Below are 24,720 nucleotides of genomic sequence, written 5' to 3'. Positions count from 1 at the left end.
AAACCCCATCTCTACTAAAAATACAAAAAAAATGAGCCGGGCGTGGTGACACATTCCTGCAATCCCAGCTACTCAGGAAGCTGAGGCAGGATAATCGCTTGAACCCAGAGGCGGAGGTTGCAGTGAGCTGAGATCGCGCCACTGAACTCCAGCCTGGGCGACAGAGCAAAACCCCATCTTAAAAAAACCAACCAACCAACCAAACAAACAAACAAAAAAACATGACCAGGTGCGGTGGCTCACGCCTATAATCCCAACACTTTGGGAGGCTGAGGCGGGTGGATCACCTGAGGTCAGGAGTTCAAGACCAGCCTGGCTAACATGGTGAAACCCTGTCTCTATTAAAAATACAAAAATTAGCTGCGCGTTGTGGCAGGTACCTGTAATCCCAGCTACTCAGGAGGCTGAGGCAGGAGAATCCCTTGAACTTGGGAGGTGGAGGTTGCAGTGAGCCAAGGTTGCACCATTGCACACCAGCCTGGGTGACAAGAGCAAAACTTCGTCCCAAAACAAACAAACAAAAAACACAAAACAAAACTGAACTAGATTGCTTTTAAATTAAGAAGCTCATTGTGGCTACCACAAGAAAATAACTGAAAAATATAAGAAAAGAATAATATAGGGCCAGGTACTTTGGCTCACACCTGTAATACCAGCAATTTGGGAGGCTGGGTAGGAGGATTGCTTAAGCCCAGGTGCTGGAGGCCAGCCTGGACAATACAATGAGAGCCTGTACTGGAAAAAAAAAAAAAATTTGTTTTTTAATTAGCTGGGCATGGTGCCATGCCCCTGTGGTCCCGGCTACTCAGAAGGCTGATGTGGGAGGATAACTTGACCCTGGGAGGTTAAGGTTACAGTGAGCTGTGACTGCACCACTGCACTCCAGCCTGGGTGACAGGGCGAGACCCTGTCTCAAAAAAGAAGAAAAATGAAAAGTATAGTATAATAGGCCGGTCATGGTGGCTCATGCCTATAATTCGAGCACTCTGGGAGGCTGAGGTGGGCGGATCACCTGAAGTCAGGAGTTTGAGGCCAACCTGGCCAATGTGGCAAAACCCCGTCTCTACTAAAAATACAAAAATCAGCCGGGTATGGTGGTACGCACCTGTAGTCCCAGCTACTTGGGAGGCTGAGCGGAAGAATCGCTTGAACCTGGGAGGTGGAGGTTGCAGTGAGCAGAGACTGCACCACTGCACTCTAGTCTGGGTGACAGAGTGAGACTCCATCTCAAAAACAAAAACAAAAAAAGGATAGTATAATAATAATAATAATTTTATATATATACACACACATATATATAAAGACACAATAGAATTTAAATGCTACATTGGAAAATATCTATTTAACATAAAAGAAGGCAGGAATACGGAGAGTCAGAGGATGAGGAAAAAAAGAAAAAAATCAAAGATGTATAGAAAACAAAGATAACAAAATGATAGGCATAAATCCTACCTTACATTAAATGGAAATGATTTAAATGCCCCAATCAAAAGACAGAGATTGAAGGAATAAAAAACATGATTTAAAGACAGAATTCTGATTTAAAGACAGAAATGCATTCAAAGTAAAAGAATATAAAAAGATATGGCATGCAAGCAGTAACCAAAAGAAAGCTGGATTGGTTGTACTAATATCAGAAATAATCTCTCCTCTAGTCATTCAAAATGCCAAAAGGAATGAAGGCTAAGTGGAAGAAGATGGCCCCCTCTCCTGCTATTGTGAGGAAGCAGAAGGCCAAGAAGGTGATGAATCCCGTTTGAGAAAAGGCCTAAGAATTTTGGCACTGGACAGGACATTCAGCCCTAAAGGGACCTCACCCACTTTGTCAAATGGCCCTGCTATATCAGGTTGCAGCAGCAAGGAGCTATCTATCTTCTGTAAGTGGCTGAAAGTGCCTCCTCCAAATAACCAGTTTACCTAGGCCTTGGACTGCCAAACAGCTACACAACTGCTTAAGCTGGCCTATAAGGACAGACCAGAGACAAAGAAGATCATTGGCCCAGACTGAGAAGAAAGTTGCCAGAGGGATGTCTCCACTAAGAGGCCTTTGAGCAGGGATTAAGGCTGTCACCACCTTGGTGGAGAACAAGAAAGCTCAGCTGGTGGTAACTGCACATGACAATGGATCTCATAGAGCTAGCTGTCTTCCTGCCTGCCCTGCATCATAAAATACAAAGGGAAGACAAGACTGGGTTGTGTAGTCCACAGGAAGACTTGCACCACTGTTGCGTTCACATAGATTAACGTGGCAGACAAAGAAGCTTTGGCTAAGCTGGTGGAAGTCATCAGAACCAATGACAATAACAGACAGGATGAGATCCACTGTCACTAGGGAGGCAATATCCTGGGTCCAAAATCTCTGGCTCTCATTGCCAAGCTGGAAAAGGCAAAGGCTTAAGAACTTCCCATGGGCTGGGCACGGCGGGATTACATGCCTGTAATCCCAGCTACTAGGGAGGCTAAGGCAGGAGAATCACTTGAACCTGGGAGGCGGAGGTTGCGGTGAGCCGAGATCGTGTCATTGCACTCCAGCCTGGGCAAAAAAAAAAAAAAACAAACCTTCCCATTAAGATGGGTTAAATGTAGACTGTTGAGTTTTCTGGACAAATAACAATAATTCTCCTTCAGCCAAAGAAAATGAAATATAAATTAAGACATAACAATTATAAACATATGTGTAACTGCATTCCAAAATACACAAAGCAAAACTGACAGAATTGAGGAGAGAAATTCAACAATGGTTGGAGACTTTTTTTTTTTTTTTTGAGACAGAGTCTCAGCTCTGTCGTCCAGGCTGGAGTGCAGTGGCAAGATCTCGGCTCACTGCAAACTCCACATCCTGGGTTCACACCATTCTCCTGCTTCAGCCTCCTGAGCAGCTGGGACTACAGGCACCTGCCACCACACCCGGCTGATTTTTTGTATTGTTAGTATAGATGGGGTTTCACCATGTTAGCCAGGAGGGTCTTGATCTCCTGACCTTGTGATCTGGCCACCTCGGCCTCCCAAAGTGCTGGGATTACAGGTGTGAGCCACCACGCCCTGCCAGTTGGAGACTTCTACGACTCACTTTTAATAACTGATAGAACTAGGCAGATGATCAACAGAGAAATAGAAGACTTGAACAGCCCTCTAAACCAACGAGGCCTAACAGACATATATGGAACATTCTACCCAACAACAGCAGAATACATACTTTTCTTAAGCATACATGAGTTCAAGACCAGCCTGGGCAACATAAGAAGACATTGTCTCTAAAACAAATTAAAAAAAAAAAAAAATAGCAGGACATGGTGGCATGTGTCTATAGTCCCAGCTACTTGGGAGTCTGAGGCAGAAAGATCACTTGAGTGAGATCAGGAGGTTGAGGCTGCAGTGAACCATGATCATGCCACTACACTCAACCCTGGACAACAGAGTGAGACCTTGTCTCAAAATAATAATAATAATTATTATTATTATTATAAAATAATAAATTATTATAATATAATTTATATAATATATATTATAATATATAATAAAAATATATAATTTATATATATAATATAAAAATATAATTATGATAAAATAATAAATTATAATAGAATAAATTATAATAAAATAATAAATTATTATAATAAAATAATAATAATAATAATAAAGAAGCATAAGACCTGTACACTAAAAACTAAAGATGATTGCTGAAAGAAATTTAAAGACAACCTGGCTGGGTGTGCTGGCTCACGACTGTAATCTCAGCACTTTGGGAGGCTGAGGCGGGTGGATCACATGAGGCCAGGAGTTCAAGACCAGCCTGGCCAATATGGCAAAACCCTGTCTCTACTAAAAATAGAAAAACTAGCCAGGTGTGGTAGTGCACATCTGTAATCCCAGCTTGCAGTAAGCGGAGATCATGCCACTGCACTCCAGTCTGGGCGACAGAGAGAGACTCTGTTTCAGAAAGAAAAGAAAAGAAAGGAAAAGAAAAGAAAAGAAAAGAGAAAAGAAAGATATTTAAAGACAATCTAAATAAACAGAAATATATCCCATGTTCACGGATTGGAAGACGACATTTTAAAGATAACAATACTCCCCAAATTGATATATAGATTCAATACCCTATCTAAATTCCAACTGTTTTTTCCCAGAAATTGACAAGCTGATTCTAAAATTTATATGAAAATTCAAATTACCCAGAATAGTCAAAACAATCATGAAAGAGAACAAATTTAGAGAACTCAATTTACACTTTCAAAACACATGATAAGCTATAGGAATCAAGACAGTATGCGATTGGCGTAAGGACAGACACAGAAATCAATGGAATAGAATTAAGATTACAGAAATAGGCCAGGCACAGTGGCTCACGCCTGTAATCCCAGCACTTTGGGAGGCCGAGGTGGGCGGATCACCTGAGGTCTGGATTTTGAGACCAGCCTGGCCAACATGGTGAAACCCCATCTCTACTAAAAATAAAAAATTAGTGGGGTGTGGTGGCATGCGCCTGTATTCCCAGCTACTTAGGAGGCTGAGGCAGGAGAATCTCTTGAACCCAGGAGGCGGAGGTTGCAGTGAGCCAAGATAGCACAACTGCACTCGAGCCTGGGCAACACAGTGAGACTCTATCTCAAAACAAAACAAAACATACAAACAAACAAAAAAGAAATTATAGGAATAATTCATGACCTTAAATTAGGCAATAATTTTTTTTCTTTTTTCTCTTTCTTTTCAATTATTATAGAGTCAATGGTGAGCCAATGGAATTTTAGATATGACAGTAAAAGCACAAGCAACAAAAGAAAAGAAACAGATTAGATTTTAAAACCGTTAAAAACTTTTTGTGCTTCAAAAGACACTATCAAGAAAGTGAAAAGACAATCCAAGAATAGGAGATAATATTTGCAAAATCATATCCAGTAAGGCTCTAGTCCCTGGAACATATAAACACCCACAACTCAACAATTTCTCTACATTCTCTCCAACACTTGTTCCTGTCTTAAAACAATTTTTTTTTTTTTTTTTTGCCTCATATGTCCTATGTCCTTGGGGATTGCCTTTTTAAATTTCAGCCATTTTAAGTGGGTATAAAGTTACATCTCATTGTGCCTTTGATTTACATTTCCTTAATAACTAATGTTATGGAACATCTTTTCATGTATTTATCAGTCATTCATATATCTCCTTTAGAAAAATGCCTATTTGAATCTTTTGCCCATTTTAAAATTGGATTTTTGAATCTTTTATTGTTGAGTTGTTGAACCCTCATGCCCTGCTGGTGGGACTGTAAAATGGTGCAGCTATTTTGGAAAAATAGTCTGGTAATTCCTCAAAAGATTAAACATAGAGTTCTCATGTCATCCAGCAATTCCACTCCTACATATCTATCCAAGAGAAATGAAAACGTTATGTCCACATAAACATTTGAACACAACTGTTCATAGCAGCATTATTCATAATAGCAAAAAAAAAAAAATAGAAAACAACACAAATGTCTAACCACTGATGAATGAATAAAATGTGGCATATCCATACAATGGAGTATTATTTGGCAACAAAAAGAAATGAAGTACCAATACATGTTACAACACGGTTAAACTTTGTAAATACTATGCTAAGTGAAAAAAGTCACAAAAGACCACATAATGTATGATTCCATTTACATGAACTGTCCAGAGTAGGCAAATCTCATTTTATTTTATTTATTTTATTTATTTTATTTTTTTAAGACAGGTCTTGCTCTGTTGCCCAGGCTGGAGTGTAATGGCGTGAACATGGATCACTGCAGCCTTAACCTCTTAGGCTCAAGTAGTCCTCCTGTCTCAGCCTTCTAAGGAGCTGGGACTACGGGCGTGCGCCACCATGCCTGGCTAATTTTTTTATAGAGACAGGGTCTCACTTAGTTGCCTAGGCTGGTCTCAAACTCCTGGGCTCAAGCAATCCTCCTGCCTTGGCCTCCCACAAAAGAGCAGGCAAATCTATAGAGACAAAAAATACTTTAGTGATTGATGAGGCTGGAGAATGGGGGAAGCGGGAATAAATGGGGGAGCTACTACTCATAGAAAAGGGGTTTCTTTTTGAGGTGATGAAAGTGTTCTAATGGATAAACATACATTTTAGTATTATGCAGCAATAAAAAACGAAGTACTGATACATGTTATAAAATGTTTGACTCCCAAAAACATTATAAGTATAAGAAGCCAGTCACAAAACCACATATCGTGTAACTGTATTGATACGAAATGTTTCAGCATAGGCAAATCTATAGAAACAGAAAGCAGATTTGTGGTTGCCTGGGGCCTGTGGTTGGGGGTTTGGGGTAGTGGAGCTACAATGAGGGATGACTATGAATATGTACATGTTTCTTTGTGGAATGTTGAAAATATTCCAAAATCAAATTGTGATAATAGCTGCACAAGTCTGTAAATTGTATAAGTTAATGAGTTAACATTATGATATGTGAAATATCTCAATAAAACTGTAATTTTTTAAAAAAATTAAAAGTAAAGGAGCAAAAGAAATACTTACTTTCCAACTCATTTATAAGGCAGGTTTTCCCTGATATCAAACCAGAAAAAGATAATATCAAAATTTTCAAAATATAAAAAAAGATGAAAATTGTAAACTTATTGAACTTAAATTAATAAAGGGCATCTACAAAAACTTACAGTTAACATTGTAATTTATGGCAAAAGACAGAAGGCTTTCTCCTTGGAAGAACAAGGCAAGGATGTCCAATATAAAGTTTTAGCTAGTACAATAAGAAGAAGAAATAAAAGGCATAAAGATTGAAAAGGGAGAAACAAAAAAGTCTGTATTTGCAGAGGACATAATTGCTCACTCATAAAATCCCAAATAATTTATAAGAAAACTTCTAGAACAAATATGTTTAGCAAAATCTTCAGATGTAAGGTCGATATACAAAAATTAATCATATTTCTCTACCAATATATGATTGAAAACTCTGTAGAAATAAAAGATATCCTTAGGTATAAATAAAACAAAACACATATAGGATCTGTAAGCTGAAAACTATAAAAAGCAGATAAAACATATCTAAGAAGACCTGGAGAAATAAACTGTACACCAAAGCCCCATGACATGCAATGTGCCTATGTAACAAACCTGCATATGTACCCCTCAGCCTAAAATAAGAGTTAAAAAAAGACAAAAAAAGGAGAGATATCCTACGTTTATTGATTGGAAGACTCAGCACAGTAAAAGTGTCAATTCTCCCCAAATTGATATATAGATTTAACATAATTCCAATCAAAATCACAACAGGATTTGTTTAGATTTAGTCAAATTGATTCTAAAATTTATAAGAAAAGGAAGAGGAAGTAGAGTAGCTAAAACAGTTTTAAAAAAACAAAGTTTCAGGAAACATAATACCTAATTTTGACAATAATAATTTTAAAAGTTGCTATAAAACTACAATAATCAAAGTAGTGTGGTATTGGTGAAAGGACAGACATATAGATTAACTGGAACAGAATAAAGAGTGCAGAAAAAGATTGACACATATATGGCTAATTGATTTTTCAAAAAGGTACAAAAGCTATTCAATGGAGAAAGGACGGTCTCTTCCACAAATGGTAATGTAATAATTGAATATCAGTATGCAAAAAAGAACCTCACCCAAAACCTCACACCTTATACAAAAAGTAATTCCAAATGTGTCATAAATCTAAATGTAAACATAAAACTATTAAACTTTTAGGAGCAAACACAGAGGAAAATCTTTGTGACCTGTGTTTAGCCAGAGTTCTTAAATATTACACCAAAATCACAAGTTTTAAAAAATTTGATAAAGTATACTTTATTAAAATCATAAACTTTTGCTCTGCCAATGATACTGTTAAGAGAATGAAAAGAGGCCGGGCACGGTGGCTCATGCTTGTAATCCCAGCACTTTGGGAGGCCAAGGTGGGTGGATTACGAGGTCAGGAGATCAAGACCATCCTGGCTAACGCAGTGAAACCCCCTCTCTACTAAAAACACAAAAAATTAGCCGGACATAGTGGCGGGCACCTGTAGTCCCAGCTACTTGGGAGGCTGAGGCAGGAGAACGGTGTGAACCTGGGAGGCGGAGCTTACAGTGAGCCGAGATTGCACCACTGCACTCCAGCCTGGAAAACAGAGAAAGACTTTGTCTCCAAAAAAAAAAAAGAATGAAAAGACAAGCTACAGACTCGAATAATATATTTGTAAATCATATGTCCTACAAAGGATTTTTATCAAAAATATAGAAAAAAACTCTCAAAAATTAACCATATGAAAACCAACAACCTAATTTTCTAAAATGACAAAAATTGTTGCCTTTGGGATAAACTGAGTGAAGGATACACAGGTACATAGGATTCCTCTGTATTATTTAACTGCATGTAAATCGACAATTATCTCAATGAAAATTTCAATTAAAAATAAAACAGGATACAAAAAAATAGCAACAGACTTGAACAAACAGTTTACCACAGAGGATACACAGAACACAAATAAGTACAAGAAAAAAATGCTCAACATCACTAACCATTAGGGGAATGAAAATTATAATAAAATAACCACTTTATATCACCAAATACCTATTCGATTGGCTAAAAAAAAGAATACTAGTAACACCAAGTGCTGAAGAACATCAGAAAAACTGGAAGTCTCGCACATTGCTGACAAAATGTAAAATGATACAGCTGCTTGGGAAAATGGTTTGTTTTTTAAAAATGTAAAATATGCATACCATATGATGCAGCAATCTCATTTCTGGGTATTTCATCCAAGTGATCTGAAAACTTATGTTCACCCAGAAAGCTGTATGTGACTATTTACAGGAGCTTTATTTGTAAAACCCCAAACTACAAACAACCCAAATGTCCTCCAACTGGTGAATGGATAAACAAACTGTGGTACATCCATTATAACACAAAATAAGTTGAGGAATCCCAAAGACAGTCTCCAGAGACATGTTTTTACCATGAGATCGTACTTCTCTGGCCATGCTTACTTAGAAACAGGTGGACACCTGACTGTAGAACAGCCCAACTATAGGCCAGGCAATGGCTCTGACCCATTTCTTCTCATGAAAAAGATGAGCAGGGACAGTCAAATTTTCTGTCCCTGGAATCTAACAAAGGTTAGTTAAATAAGGACCTGAAAGTGAAAGAATGCTTTGGGATCACGAGTAATCAATGTTATCTAACAACCAGTTTTGGGAAAGCAGAAACTATGCATAAAATGAAGCCATTTGGGAATGCAACAGAATAAAATAAAGTATAGCTATTAGTGATACTGTATCAGACTGAAGGTTCATGTACTTCTGCTATTAAATCCCCAGAGCTGCCTTCAATCTAAGTCTACCCTTTAATTCTGTCTTTACAAGATCATCCAAGTACAGTTCCTGTTCTTGGGTTCTGTATTAGTTGTCTATTGTTGTTGTAACTAATTGCCAAAAACTTAGTGGCTTCAAACAACACAAATTGATTGATCTTATAGTTCTCTAGGTTACAAGCCTAACATGGGCCTCAGTGGCCTAAAATCAAGGTGTTGCCAGGGCTGTGTTCCTTCTGAAGGCTAAAGCAGAGGTCTGTTCCCTGGCCTTTCCAGCTTCCAGAAGTTGCCTCCATTCCTTGGTCTGTGGCACTCTTCCTCCATCTTCAAAGCCAGCAATGTTGCACCTTTCTGACACTGTTTCCCTTTTCTCTGACTCTTCTGTGTTTCTTCTCTTCTACTTTTAAAGATCCTAGTGATTACACTGGACCTACCTGGATAATCCGGGATAATCTCCCTATCTTAGAGTCAGCAGATTAGCAACTTTAATCCCACCTGCAAGCTTAATTTTCGAGACTTTGCCATATATCCTACCATGGTCACAAGTTTCAGGGATTTGCACATGGACGTTTTGTGGGGGAATTATTTTGCCTACGACAAGTTCTGCTGGGATTTCACTTATGTCCTTACAATACATCCTTAACCCCCACCTTGACTATGCACATATAACCAAAGAGGCCTGACCTGATTAACAACTTCTTTATTAGTTAAGTAGAGACTGATGCTCTTACTTTTCAAAGTCAAAGAAGTATATTTTACTAATATTCTTATAACTAATAAATGAAGATCTCTTCAGATAAGAGCATGAGTGTAGATACATGTATACATTTCTTTTTTTGACACGGAGTTTCATTCTTGTTGCACAGGCTAGAGTGCAATGGCATGATCTCGGCTCACTGCAACCTCTATCTCCCAGGTTCAAGCGATTCTCCTGTCTCAGCCTCCCAAGTAGCTGGGATTATAGGAACAAGCCACCACGCCCAGCTAATTTTGTATTTTTAGTAGAGATGGGGTTTCACCATGTTGGTCAGGCTGGTCTCGAACTCCTGACCTCAGGTGATCCACTTGCCTGAGCCTCCCAAAGTGCTGGGATTACAGTCCCAAAGTGCTGGGATTACAGGTGTGAGCCACCGCGCCTGGCCAGAGAAAATATATATATATGTATTTTAGATGGGGTTTCGCACTTGTCACCCAGGCTGGAGTGCAATGGCGCAATCTCGGCTCACTGCAACCTCCGCTTCCTGGGTTCAAGCAATTCTCCCACTTCAGCCTCCTGAGTAGTTGGGATTACAGGCGCCTGCCACCACACCCAGCTAATTTTTGTATTTTAGGTAGAGATGGGGTTTCGCCATGTTAGCTAGGCTGGTCTTGAACTCCTGACCTCAGACGATAGGCCCACCTCAGCCTCCCAAAGTGTGGGGATTACAGGCGTGCGCCACTGTGCCCGGCCAAGTGTATTTTTAAGATTATCTTGTTACCAACAAACTCTCCAACAAACTCTAAATGCTAGACCAGAAGTTCCCACTGACTGATAACATTTCAAAAATTACTGTGGGGATTGGCATTGGGCTTCCAGCTGCTGGTTTTCCAAATAAAAGCATGAAGCACACTCAGCTTCTCTCTACAGTCTATCAATTATCCTAATCATTATTACATAAAAGGACATTTAACACCAAAACCAGAAAATAATCTCAGAATAATGTGTACTTCTTTAAATTATTTTAGCCTAATTAAAAATAAATTGTATTATAATCATTTTTCTCATTTTGCTAATCTTGGACTAGATTTTTAAAAAATTACTTTTATGACCGATTTACCTGTAGCAACTATGCCATTGTCCACATGTGTCAAGGACTGGGGGCGGCTTCGAAGTTTGCTTTTGAAAGATCTTGGTCGACGTGGTGATGCAGGTGGCAAAGGAATCTCAGTAGATTGGGTTTTGCTATCTTTAATTGACCGAAGGCGTTCATAGAGCTCCTGCAGCTCCTTATTCTGCTGGGTTTGAAGATTTACCACCTCCTGAATGTGTCTGAATGAAAATCATGCAAAAAGCATTTTAATGGCACTGGCTCCATAAAGATGAGCCAAGAAACTCTACACCAGTATAAGTAAAGTTTAACAGGGAATTTAGATTAAGAATGGGGAAATAGAGACTGGGCACAATGGCTTATGTCCATAATCCCAGCACTTTGGGGAGCCAAGGCAGGAGTATTGTTTGAGGCTAGAAATTCGAGACAAGCCTGGGTAACGTAGGGAGACCCTATCTCTCTTAAAAAAAAATAAAAAAAAAATTAGCTGGGCATGGTGGTGCATGCCTGTAGTCCCAGTTACTCAAAAGGCTGAGGTGGGAGGATCACTTGAGCCCAGGAATTCAAGGCTGCAGTGAGCCAAGATCACACCACTGCACTCCAGACTGGGTGACAGACAGAGACCCTGTCAAAGAGGAAGGAAGGGAGGGAGGGAGGGAGGAAAGAATGGGGGAAACACAGAGTATTTTCACAATTTCCAGAGGGGAAGCGGGAAATGCCTTCCTAAGCATAACATTAAACTATAATAATCACTCATGAAGAAAAAGATGAACAAATTTCTAAAACTGAAATACAGTGAAAGTCAGTAAAACAAAATGTAAAGTCAAATAGTATTAATAATATTAACATTTTTGCCAGATGCAGTGGCTCACGCCTGTGGGAGGCTAAGGCAGGAGGATCGCTTGAGCCCAGGAGTTTGATACCAGCCTAGACAACATAGTGAGACTCTCTCTCTCTGAAAAAAAAAAAAAAAAAAAAATCAGCCAGGTATGGTGGCGTGTGCCTGTAGTACAAGCATCTTGGGATGCTGAGGCAGGTAGATCTCTTGAGCCAAAGGTAGAGGCTTCAGTGAGCCATGACAGCACCACTGCACTCCAGCCTGGGCGACAGAGCAAGACCTCGTCTTAATAATAATAATTGTAATAGTAATAAAAGAAAGAATAAATAAAAATCGGTGAAGAAACCATAATGCTAAAAGAACACTGAAGGCAGAATAAATTATTTTTTAAGATCCCTTCTAGGCCAGGCATGGTGTCTCATGCCTGTAATCCCAGCACTCTGGGAGGCTGAGACAGGAGGATGGCCTGAGGCTAGAAGTCTGAGACCAGCCTGGGCAACACAGAGAGACCTCATCTCTACAAAAAAATTTAAATATTAGCTGGATGTATTACATGTCTATAGGCCCAGACACTTGGGAGGCTGAGGTGGGAGGATGGTTTGAGCCCAGGAGGTAGAGGCTGCAATGATCTGCAACTGCACCACTGCACTCCAGCCTGGGCAACACAGTAAGACTCTGTCTCAAAATAAAAGATCCTTTCCAGGTCTTGTGTTATATGAGGTTATGAGAATTCATGTCTCACATTCAAAATTAAGCACATATTCACAACCAGCCAGTTACAAAAAACTAGCCAGCTACAAAAGCTACCAGTCATTTGACAATGGTTTAAAAGAACCATTAAAAACAGCAATAGAAGGCCGGGCACAATGGCTCATGCCTGTAATCCCAGCACTTTGGGGGCCGAGGCAGGCGGGTCACGAGACCAGGAGATTAAGACCATCCTGGCTAACACGGTGAAACCCCATCTCTACTAAAAATACAAAAAATTAGCTGGGCATGGTGGCGGGCGCCTGTAGTCCCAGCTACTCAGGAGGCTGAGGCAGGAGAATGGCATGAACTCAGGAGGCAGAGCTTGCAGTGAGCTGAGATCGCGCCACTGCACTCCAGCCAGGGCGACAGAGCAAAACTCCATCTCAAAAAAACAAAAAAACAAAAAACAAACAGAAAAACAAACAAACAAAAAACCAGCAATAGAATACTTACATCACAAATATGAAACTGCTTTAATAACTTTTATTATAAAAAGTATCAGTGTACATATACTGTATAGTACTTAATATATAAGTTGACATATACATAATGTAATGTCAAGCCTGTATATATATTTTAAAGTGGAATATCAGCCTTCTGGTGATGAATATTTAAAGTATATATTCACAATTTTCTTGCAAGCTCAAGTCAAAAACACTGAAACAAGTTAGAGAGAATATATTATAATTATCTATCACTGGAATGACAGTTTTGGGTTTTTTCCTCCTCGAGGCAAGGCCTTAGAAACTAAGAAATTTCCAAGGATTTTAACCTGCTTTAATTCTTGAAGCACTCAAACACAGCATCCAAATGGAGCATTATTCAAGCTTGTAAGAACTTGACTAAAATCCAGCTTTTTATTTTATTTTTTGAGATGGAGTCTCGCTCTGTCACCCAGGCTGGAGTGCAGTGGTGTGATCTCAGCTCACTGCAACCTCCGCCTCCAAGATTCAAGTAGTTCTCCCTGCCTCAGCCTCCTGAGTAGGTGGGATTACAGGCGCCACCACGTCCGGCTAATTTTTGTATTTTTAGTAGAGACGGGGTTTTGCCATGTTGGCTAGGCTGGTCTCAAACTCCTGACCTCAGGTGATCCACCCACGTCGGCCTCCTAAAGTGCTGGGATTACAGACATGAGCTACTGCGCCCAGCCAAATCCAGCTTTTTACATGCCTATATTTTTAGTCCTCCCTGGTTCTCCCTGCTTTACAAATTAAGTTCCAGAACAGTGCAGAAATTCTCTAAAGCATAAGATACATTAAAAAATTGCTAGAGTTGGTTTCAACTTTTCAAAGTAATGGCATGGGGTCATCAATAGGAGGCTAGTAATTAACTTATGAGTATATGCATATACTGGAATACTTTGAAACAGTCAAAAATATAATGATACAGGTATATATCCAAGATACCATGAAATGGTAAAGAAAACCAAGATATAAGAACAGTCTTGCAGTGTAAGTTACTATTTGGGGGAACAAAGAATGAAATATGCATATTTGTTTATACGGTTATAGACTAACTGGATATACAAGAAACAGGTAATATTTATTGTGTGTAAGGAGAGAACCTGGGTAGTTCAGCTGCAGTGCTAGGAGGGAGACTACTGGTTACCCTTTTGTACCTTTTGAATTTTGAACCATGTGGATAGAATTAGAATTCAGCAACTTAATATGAATTTCTTTTTTTTCTTTCTTTCTTTTTTTTTTTTTTAGACAAAGTCTTGCTCTGGTACTCAGGCTGGAGTGCAGTGGCGCACAATCTGGGCTCACTGCAACCTCCACCTCCCAGGCTCAAGCAATTCTCCTGCCTCAGCCTCCCAAGTAGCTGGGAGTACAGGCATCTGCTACTATGCCTGGCTAATTTTTGTATGTTTTTTTTTTTTAAGTAGAGACAAGGTTTCAAAATGTTGGCCAGGCCAGTCTCGAACTCCTGACCTCAGGTGATCCACCTGCCTCTGCCTCCTAAAGTGCTGAGATTACAGGCATGAGCCACCATGCCCAGCTGGCTTGAATTTCTTTTTTAAAAATGACTTATTTTATAAAACTAAATACAAAACAGCATTCTATTGACAAAATATATTATCATAATCTCACTAGTGAAGGTTGATTACCTCAGTCACCAAATAATAAGCTTGATCTTGAAAGTATCTTACCTTTTCCTAAAGAAGATGAACCACTATCTCTGATTATAATAAATCAGCTGTTTACTTATCAAATGTGAAATTATATAAGAATAGTTGTAAAATCTAAAACCAAAAGTCCTTAAGGACTGTAAAGGTTAACAAAAGGAGTAATTAAATCATATTGGTAAATAAGCAACTGTAATAGTCTTGAGACTATGAAAACATTTTATATATAAGAACTTTTTCTCATTCATAAATGTTTAGCATTAGCATTCTTTGTAGTTTTCAATCATTAAAATGTCAACAATCCTAAATTAGTTACCAATCAAATACTAAGTTCTATAAAACCCAGGGCAACCAGATTTGTGACAAAAGAGAAACAGTCCTTACTTTTCTCGTAATCTTTGAAGCTCCACCTTCAAGTCCTCATCCTCTATTTCTGATTCATCATCACTGCTCATTGGGGAAGATGGCGAATAGAAGAGTGAACTCTGTGTTTGAGCATAAGCTTGTTCTTCATGGTGTGGTAAGCACTGATCACTCTCTGGACCAGTCTTTGCCACTGACTTTCCACTGCCAGCAAGACTGGCTGAAAATTCACTATCAGAGCTAGGCTGTTTCCCAGCAGTCAATATCTCTCTCTCTTTAAGCAACAGTTCAGATCCAGACTGCATGCTACTTCCTGTGGCTGAAGTTTCTTCCAATTCCTTTTCTGGGGTCACTGAAGATACATCAGTCTCACAAGCTGCACTGAAAGATAAGAAGTTGTCACCTTGTTTGGGAACTCCTTTATTTTCTTTACAGGTTTCCTGAAGAGCTTGTAACTTCTCAGAAGAAAACGAAGTTTTGGGATTTTGTGTGGCAGGTTCTATTTCTACCAACTGAGACTTTGCTGTTTCAATAAAGGCTTCTTCACTAGAATGGTTTGTCTCACTGAACACTGATATGTGTTCTATTCCAAAAGATGTCACTTTTGCTGACTGCTGAGGAATTGTAATCACCTGAGATATAAAAATGTAAAAGTGGTTAGCATAGCACAGACAAGTAGATGGTCTGCTGTGATGTATATGTATTGATACTAGCAAAACTTAAAAATTTAATCTATACCCTCAAATTCACTCTTTCAAACAGGCCCCTTGGGTAAAGAGAGTGGGCATCATATTGCTCAAATAAAATTCCACAATTAGAGTTGCTGAGATTCTAAAAGACGTGAAATTACATTTATAAAAGAGGACCCACCCACCCGCCAAAAAAAAAAAAAAGAAAAAAAAAAACTATTTCTGTGCTCTCTACCAGCTACTAAAATCTCCATTTCTGTAGACTCATCTTTACTGATGGCTTCAAAAGGTGAGGGGATGCATGGAAGGTGAACAAATTAAATATGACAATGACCTACATTTAAAGTAAGTATCATCAGCCGGGCATGGTGGCTCACGCCTATAATCCCAGTACTTTGGGAGGCTGAGGCGGGTGGATCACCTGAGGTCAGGAGTTCAAGACCAGCCTGGCTAACAAGGTGAAACCCCGTTTCTAATAAAAATACAAAAAATTAGCCAGGCGTGGTGGCGTGCACTTGTAATCCCAGCTACTCGGGAGGCTGAGGCAGTAGAATCGCTTGAACCAAGGAGACGGAGGTTGCAGTGAGCTAAGATCATGCCATTGCACTCCAACTTGGGCAACAAGAGTGAAACTCCATCTCAGTAAACAAAAAAACAAAAAACAAAAATGGAAGTATCATCTACGGACCAAGATCTCCAGTGGCTGTTATGTTTTATAATGCCCTTGTAGATAAGGATTCAATCAAAGACACAAACCTGGAACCGACCCCGCTGAAATGATCCACTCATCGCTTTACATCTATTCAAAGCCCTAGTATCAGCTGTAGACTCCCGTGTCAGAGGAATGGGATCAGGAGCAATTGCTGATCTCATCTCTTCTGTTTCCACTGCAAGTTTTGCCAAATTGTAAGTAGAAAAGAGAAAATTGTTTGTTAAGACTAAATTTGTTTACATTACCAAAAATGAAGAAAAGTAGAAAAAGCTTAACTCCTGCTAGACAATTAAAAGGTGTTAATGTAATAAGCAACATCGTATAAGTCCCTAAGTCTAAATCAGACATTGCAAGATTTATCCCAAGACTTAGTATCTATATGAAATGAATAACTGGAAAACCAAATTAGTTACAAAAGGAAAAAATAAAACGGCAATGACATTAATGGGACATGTCACATACATGGGCTACGTGGAAAAAGTGGCAAGATTTGTATATGAACAACAAAAAAATAAGTAAATGAAAAGTGATGTTACCTAGTCTATGTCCCTGACTGTAAGCACACTACCTTGACGGACTTTTGATCTCTTGAAAAAGCTGGTTGACTGCCGTAGCCTGTATGCCCAGCTTTTTAATTTGCGAGTCCAGGATTTCTTGCTAATAGGATTTTTGAGACTAGGACAAGTAAAGCTTAGGCCAAAATATCCACCTCCTGTCTGCAGATGAATGGCTCCACCGCTTGACACAGCAGCAGGATAGGCCTCTGGATCCCCTGGAAGTGAAGCATCTGAGGACATCTCCTAATGGAGACAAGACAAAACAAAACAAAACAAAACAACCGAGAAAAACCAAAGTGGTAATAATTTAGGTAAGGTGAAGCTTTTTTTAAAAAAAATAACACCGGAATTTCTTGTACAGACTGATCTTTAACCCAAAATAGGGTATTATGTATTAGTTGCATTAATAGTAGCATATTAGACTGAACCCAAGGTACTCCATTTACAAAAATTAAGCCTTCTTGTTTCTTTAAAAATATTATTTAGACTTTAGTAAACAAAAGAGATTATTAATCTTCTACCCCAGAATATTTTTCATCATTATACAAACTTTGAAAACTGAAAATCAAATTAAAATTTCCTTCATATGTGCCAGTTTACTAAAAAGGTTACTAAAACTCCAAGCTATTATCATGAAATTTTTCATTTATGCCTATATTATTTAAGAGACTCAGTTAAAGATGCTTGAAACACACAAACAGAGAAAAACAAGATATCGAGGCACTTAGATTTACAGAGAAGTATGAGGAAATCAAGTTTATCACTTTATGAAAGCATACGGAAATTTATAAAGGACATCAAAATTACTTCAAAATCATGCTCTAAAAATTCTTGTTAACATCAGGCTATCCTGGCTACAAAATCACTCCCCTCTTCTTGTTCTCCTACTCCCCCACCAAAAAGGGCCCCAGATATAACTGTTGTATCTAAATGAGTGCTTTAAAGATAAATCCTCTATAATAATTAATATGAAAAGTTAGCACAGACAACCACAAATACTTTGGGAAACATGAGAAGGGTCACTACTAATCTAGAAGATTAAAAAAATATATAAAAGCACAAAGAATGGGATTTAGCATTTGCCTGAAGGAAGATAGCCTACTGGCAGGAAGTATGATGTGTTGGGTAAGCATTATTAATACTTAGGGCAGGGCCGGGTGCAGTGGCTCATGCCTGTAATGCCAGCATTTTGGGAGGCTGAGGCAGGCAGATAACCTGAGGTCAGGAGTTCGAGACCAGCTTGGCCAACATGGTAAAACCCCGTCTCTACTAAATATACAAAATTAGCCTGTCGTGGTGGTGCGTGCCTGTAATCCCAGCTACTTGGGAGGCTGAGGCAGGAGAATCGCTAGAACCCAGAGGCAGAGGTTGCAATGAGCTGAGATCGCACCATTGCACTCCAGCCTGGGCAACAAGAACGAAACTCTTGTCTCAAAACAAAAAAACAAAAAAACAAAAAAACAAAAACAAACTTAAGGCAGGTCAGGGCATAAATTGTTAAGCAATCAGTTTTTATTTTCTGCAGTCTCATTTTAAACTAGTAACAATAAGTTTCATGATGAGAAAAAAATTAGTATTACAATTTAGAAAATGTTACATTGGTCCCACTGAAATTACAGAAAAGAATTTTAATATGTAGTAACCGGATCAAGATGGCAAATTAAATATTTGTTCTAGCCTTCCTTATCAATCCAAATTTACAGACACAACAGGAAAACAGACATAGACACATGCATACATGACTGAGAGAGGAAAAAGCAGACCATGACATATGTAGGAATTGTTTCAAAATGCTGCAAACTTGGGTGGCTGATACGGGCAGCAGGAGAGAACCCTGGCCAACCAAAAAGATGAGTGGTAGGCTAGAATGCTTACAAAACTCTATCAGATCTACCTTCTGTCTCTTTCAACGTTATCTCTTAATGTTCTCCTGTTTGCTGGCCTTCTTTTGGTTCCCTGAACAGTTCTCTATCTATGACTATCACCACCACATACAAGTCCTTCCCTGACTACCATATATAGTTTTAGTATCCCATTTTCTTCTACTAGATGTGAGCTCCACAAAAACAGAGGTTTTGACTTATTCACTGCTAAAGAGATATTCACTGAATGGAAGAATGAACTGATTGGGAATAACAAAGAAGGAACAGGCAGGCAGTTCTGTCCCCACCTCCACACCAAGCAAAGGGCAGCAGAGGCATGTGCCCCCAAATAAGAGTAGTAAGAGGAAAAGGTTTGTGGCCAAGAGAGAGGTCAACAACGTAGGGAGGAGACAACATCCAGGAAGAAAGGTAAGCCCTCCTACCTTTGGAGACTAGCTACTGGGCCACCCTCCAGGCAGCATTAGAGATAAGTTACAAAATACAGTGCCAGGGAGGATGTCCCATACCTTTCCCACAATTACTGAAGGAAGGTTACAGTAATTACATAAAACACAGACAGATGAACAAGGAATCTCATGAGTGAAAAAGACGAGAACACAACTAAGAATCACTAAACACCAAGGGAAAACTAACATTATAAGAAAATACTAAACTTGGCAAACAGGATAGCCAAGGAAATAGCATTAATAACATAGAATAAGACTAATATATTCAGAGAGATGTGTGAATATACTACATCTATAAAGAAAGGAATGAACTACAGTTACTAGAAATTAAAACAATATAATACTTGACACAAAAAATAGCTGAATAGGTGATGCAACAGCTTAAAAATTGAGAAATTATGCCAGTACAAAAAGCAAAAGGACAAACAAATGGAAAGCATGAGAAGTTTATAGATAAGAGCTGGGCATGGTGGCTTATGCCTATAATCCCAGCCCTTTGGAGGCTGAGGCGGGTGGATCATCTGAGGTCAGGAGTTCCAGACCAGCCTGGTCAACATGGTGAAACCTCATCTCTACTAAAAATATGAAAATTAGCTGGGCGTGGCGGTGAGCGCCTATAATCCCAGCTACCTGGGAGGCTGAGGCAGGAGAATTGCTTGAACCTGGGAAGTGGAAGCGGAGGTTGCAGTGAGCTGAAATCATCCCATTGCACTCCAACCTGGGTGACACAGTAAGACTCTGTCTCAAAAAAGAAAAAAAAAAAGTTTGTATATAAGAAAAATAGGAAATGAAGAAATAAAACTATCTCTATTCACAGTTGACATGATCTTATATATAGAAAATCCAAAATAATCCACTAAAAGTTATTGGAGCTAATAAACAAACTCAGTAAAGTTGGAGGATACATCAGCACATAAAAATCAGTTGTATTGGCAGGGCGCGGTGGCTCAAGCCTGTAATCCCAGCACTTTGGGAGGCCGAGACAGGCGGATCACGAGGTCAGGAGATCGAGACCATCCTGGCTAACACGGTGAAACCCCGTCTCTACTAAAAAATACAAAAAAACTAGCCGGGCGAGGTGGCGGGCGCCTGTAGTCCCAGCTACTCGGGAGGCTGAGGCAGGAGAATGGCGTAAGCCCGGGAGGCGGAGCTTTCAGTGAGCTGAGATCCGGCCACTGCACTCCAGCCTGGGCGACAGAGCCAGACTCCGTCTCAAAAAAAAAAAAAAAAAAAAATCAGTTGTATTTTTATATGCTAGCAATGAAGAATCCAAAACAGAAATTAAGAAAACAATTCCATTTCTAATAAAATAAGAAAATACTTAGGAATATATTTAACCAAGGAGTGACAGTCTTATACACTGAAAACTACAAAACATTAATGAAAGAAATTCAAGAATACTGAAATAAATAGAAAGTTCATGAATAGGAAGACTTAATCTGTCAACAGTCCACAAAGTGACCTACAGATTCAATGCAATCCCTATCAAAACCCCAATGGCCTTTTTCACAGGAATAGAAAAGCTTATACTAAAATTTCTATGGAATCACAGGGGACCCTGAATAGCCAAAAAATATTTAAAAAGAACAAAATTGGAGGACTCGCATTTCCTGATTTCCAAATATACTATAAAACTACAGTAATCAAAACACTGTCCTTTTGCTACTGGCATAAGGATATTGGGATTGACAAATAGAATTAAGAGTCCAGAAATAAATCCATACATCTATAGTCAATTGATATTTACAAGACTGCCAAGACCATTCAATGGGGGAAAGAATAGTTTCTTCACCAAATGGTGCTGAACAACTGGATATCCAAATGCAAAAGAATGAAGCTGGACCCTTGTCTCGTACATATACAAAAATTAACTCAACATATATCAAATACCTAATTATAAGAGCTAACAAAGCAATACAAGAAAAAGTAGATAATCAGACTTCAACAAAATAAAAAACTTTTGTGCATTAAAGGATACTATCAAGAGAGTGAAAAGACAACCCTACAGAATGGGATAAAATATTCACAAATAAAATATTTAATAAAGACATAGCATCCAGAATATATAAAGATTTTTTTTATTTTATTTTATAGAGATTGGGATCTCACTATGTTGACCAGGCTGGTCTTCAGCTCCTGGCCTCAAGCGATCTTACTGCCTTGGCTTCCCTGTTTTGGGATTACAGGCTTGAGCCACCACGCCCAGCCACACATATAAAGAATTCTTACAATTCAACAACACAAACAACAACCCAATTAAAAAATAGGCAAAGGACTCGAATAGACATTTCTCCTAAGAAGATATACAGATGGCCAACAAGCACGTGAAAAGATTCTCAACACCACTAGCTATTAAGCAAATGCAAATCAAGACCACAATAAGAATACCACTTTATACTCACCAAGATGGCTATGAACAAAAAATTGGAAAACAAGTGTTGGTAAGCATGTAGACAAATTGGAACCCTCACATTCTGCTGGTGGGAATGTAAAATGGTGTGGCTACTTTAGAAAAGAGTTTGGTGGTTCTTCAAAAAGTTAAATGTAGAATTACCATATGCCCCAGAGAACTGAAAACAGGAACTCATATGAATACTTTATATGAATGTTCGTAGCAGTACTATTCACAACAGCCAAAAGGTAGAAACAACCTAATGTCCATCAACCAATGAATGGATAAACAAAATGCAGTATAGCCATAAAATGGAATATGAACCTTGAAACATTATGCTAAGTGAAAGAAACCAGACACAAAGGCCATATACTGTATGGTTCCATTTATATGAAATATCTAGCATAAGCAAATCTATACTGACAGAAAGCAGATTTGTGGTTGCAAGGGGCAAGGGGGAAGGGAGAATGAATAATGACTGCTTAATGGGTATGAAGTTTCTTTTGTTGGGGTGATGAAAAAGTTCTGGAACTAGATAATGGTGATGGATACACAACCTTGTGAATATATTTAATGTCACTGGATCGAACACTAAAATAGTTAAAATTCTAAGAAATCACAAGACAAGTTTCCATATTTATAGAGCACAAAGAATATGAAATAAGATGAATAAACAATAAGGAGAATATACCAAAGGCATCCAGTAGCCCTTTAAGTAGGTACTATTATCTTGATTTTACAGATGAGGAAATTAAGGCTGGGTAAAGGGTGTAGAAAATTTGCCTAGTATTACATAGTAAATGGCAAAGCAAGATTTTGAAACTGGTTTGTGGGGTTCAAAAGCTGTTTTCTTTCTAACGCTGTGTTTCAATAAGAATGTTTTCATTTTAAAAAATATCACAAGTAATATATTGTGAAAGGCAAACAAAAACTCAGGACCCTAATTCACTATGCCAAAAAGAAAAAAGTTAAGCTGAAATCTGAGTCATGCAAGAAACTGCATTTCATTTTGTTCCTAAGCAAACAGCTACAAATAAAAGGTTAAATATCTCCAGAGGTAGCTACCCTATGTTCACCTTATCTTATGTAAAGTGCTGATTTACTGAGCAAAATTGTGAGATGAATACATAATTGATTATTCTCCTACCTGCTCCTTTTCTCTTGCAACATGTGGATTACCATAACCTCCCTCTTTCCCCTCCAGCTTGCTTTTCCCCTTTAAATATTGAAGCCCTCAAAATCATCTTTGGAGAAAGGCACAGACTATAGACTGTATCTGTGATTCCATGTTTTCTCTCTTCTAGACATGTCCCTAACCTTGGCAAAATAAAATTCTAAATTGATTGAGATCTGCCTTAGATACTTTTTGGTTTATAACATGAATGACTGTTTTCTGTAAAAGATCTAAGCCATTAGATAAAACAAAAATCTCTGTAACAACCCTCCTTCCCAGTCCCCCCTGGAAGACATCCACTAATATCAATTTATCTTTTCAGAACTTTTTTGTAAATTTATGTACATATATATATGTGTGTGTGTGTGTGTTCCTTTTTAAAAATACAGGCCAGGTGTGGTGGCTCATACCTGTAATCCCACTGTTTTGGGAGACCAAGGCAGGAGCATCACTTGAGGCCAGGAGTTCAAAACCAGCCTGGGCAACATTGCAAGCCCACGTCTCTACAAAAAGTTTAAAAATGAGCCAAGCATGGTAGCATGCACTTGTAGTCCCAGCTACTTGGCAGGCTGAGGCAAGGGGATCACCTAAACTCAGGAGGTTGAGGTTACAGTGCGCCGCGATCATGCCACTGCACTCCAGCCTGGGTAACAGAGACCCTGTCTCAAAAACACACACACACATACACATACATACAAACACACACACAGACACACACACATACACACACCTCATCATACTGTCTGAATTATTCTGCATATATTTTTCCTGATGATTTTTCCTGGAGATATGTCCATGATAAAATAAAGATGATAAGAGCTAACATATATTTATAGGTCTACTTCATGCTTTTAAATTGCTTCATAGTATCAATGTCCCTCAATTTCTATTTATAAATATTTAAACTTGTTTGTGAATCCTTTCCTGTTACAAATAAACAAACAATGTTACACTGAACATTCTTATACATGTTCCTTTGTTCATATGTGCAAATGCTTCTCTCAGGCAGAATTTGACAGTGACATAGCTCAGTCACAGGAATGTACACATTTCTAACTTTCACAGTGCTAAACTGCCCTCCAGGTAGGCTGTACTGATTTTATTCCTACCAACATAAAATGAAAATTACCGCGCCTGGCCATCAATTTCTTTAATATTTGCTAGTCTAATTAGCAAAAACTATTTTTCTGTAAAGTTTTGCCTTTCTCTCATTACTAAGAAAGTTGAAAATCTTTTCACATGTTTAGCAGGCATTTATATTTCCACTTCTGTGAAATGCACGTTCACATGCTTTGGCTATTCTTCCACTGAGTTGTCTGATCTTTTCTCAATGATTTGTAAGCATTCTTTATATATTTTAGAGTTAATATTTTGTCAGTTTTCTGAGAAAAAAGCTTGGAAGAAAAATACATGCAAAAATAGGTTGCTATGAAAATGGAGCCAAGAATAAGAACGATTTAAAAAATCCAATTCATGACTGCCAAATGAAAAATTAACTGGATACAGCTGAATACCAAGAGAGTGATCTGAAATTTAAAAAGAAAAAAAAAACTGAAGACATATCTGAGAACATAAGGTTTTAAAAAATGAAATTAAAAGTGAGAGCAAGCTGTTAAGAAACATGGGGAATAATCCAAGAGGCCATATATCTCCTACGATTTCCAAATGGAAATAAGCAAGACAATG

At 38.6% G+C, this 24,720-nt stretch overlaps 1 protein-coding gene across 2 annotated transcripts in view; it reads right to left on the bottom strand.

Annotated features, from left to right (window-relative positions):
• The window catches only part of WNK3 (WNK lysine deficient protein kinase 3), a 170,460-nt gene that overhangs the window by 28,122 nt on the left and 117,618 nt on the right, over nt 1-24,720 (bottom strand). Inside the window, exons 18-22 of one of the 2 annotated variants that reach the window (XM_025372570.1) lie at nt 17,151-17,382; nt 16,627-16,757; nt 15,203-15,813; nt 11,115-11,326; nt 6,505-6,534 (exon numbers count right to left, since the gene is read on the bottom strand). In XM_025372570.1, coding sequence (XP_025228355.1) covers nt 6,505-6,534; nt 11,115-11,326; nt 15,203-15,813; nt 16,627-16,757; nt 17,151-17,382 — 1,216 coding nt within the window. The remainder of the gene's footprint in view (nt 1-6,504; nt 6,535-11,114; nt 11,327-15,202; nt 15,814-16,626; nt 16,758-17,150; nt 17,383-24,720) is intronic. The other variant, XM_025372571.1, reaches the window with a different exon arrangement.

This window comes from Theropithecus gelada, chromosome X, assembly GCF_003255815.1.
Source record: "Theropithecus gelada isolate Dixy chromosome X, Tgel_1.0, whole genome shotgun sequence".
In the NCBI taxonomy this organism is placed as follows: domain Eukaryota; kingdom Metazoa; phylum Chordata; class Mammalia; order Primates; family Cercopithecidae; genus Theropithecus; species Theropithecus gelada.
Note: the sequence above shows the minus strand (reverse complement) of the source record. Positions and strands in the feature narration are given on the sequence as shown.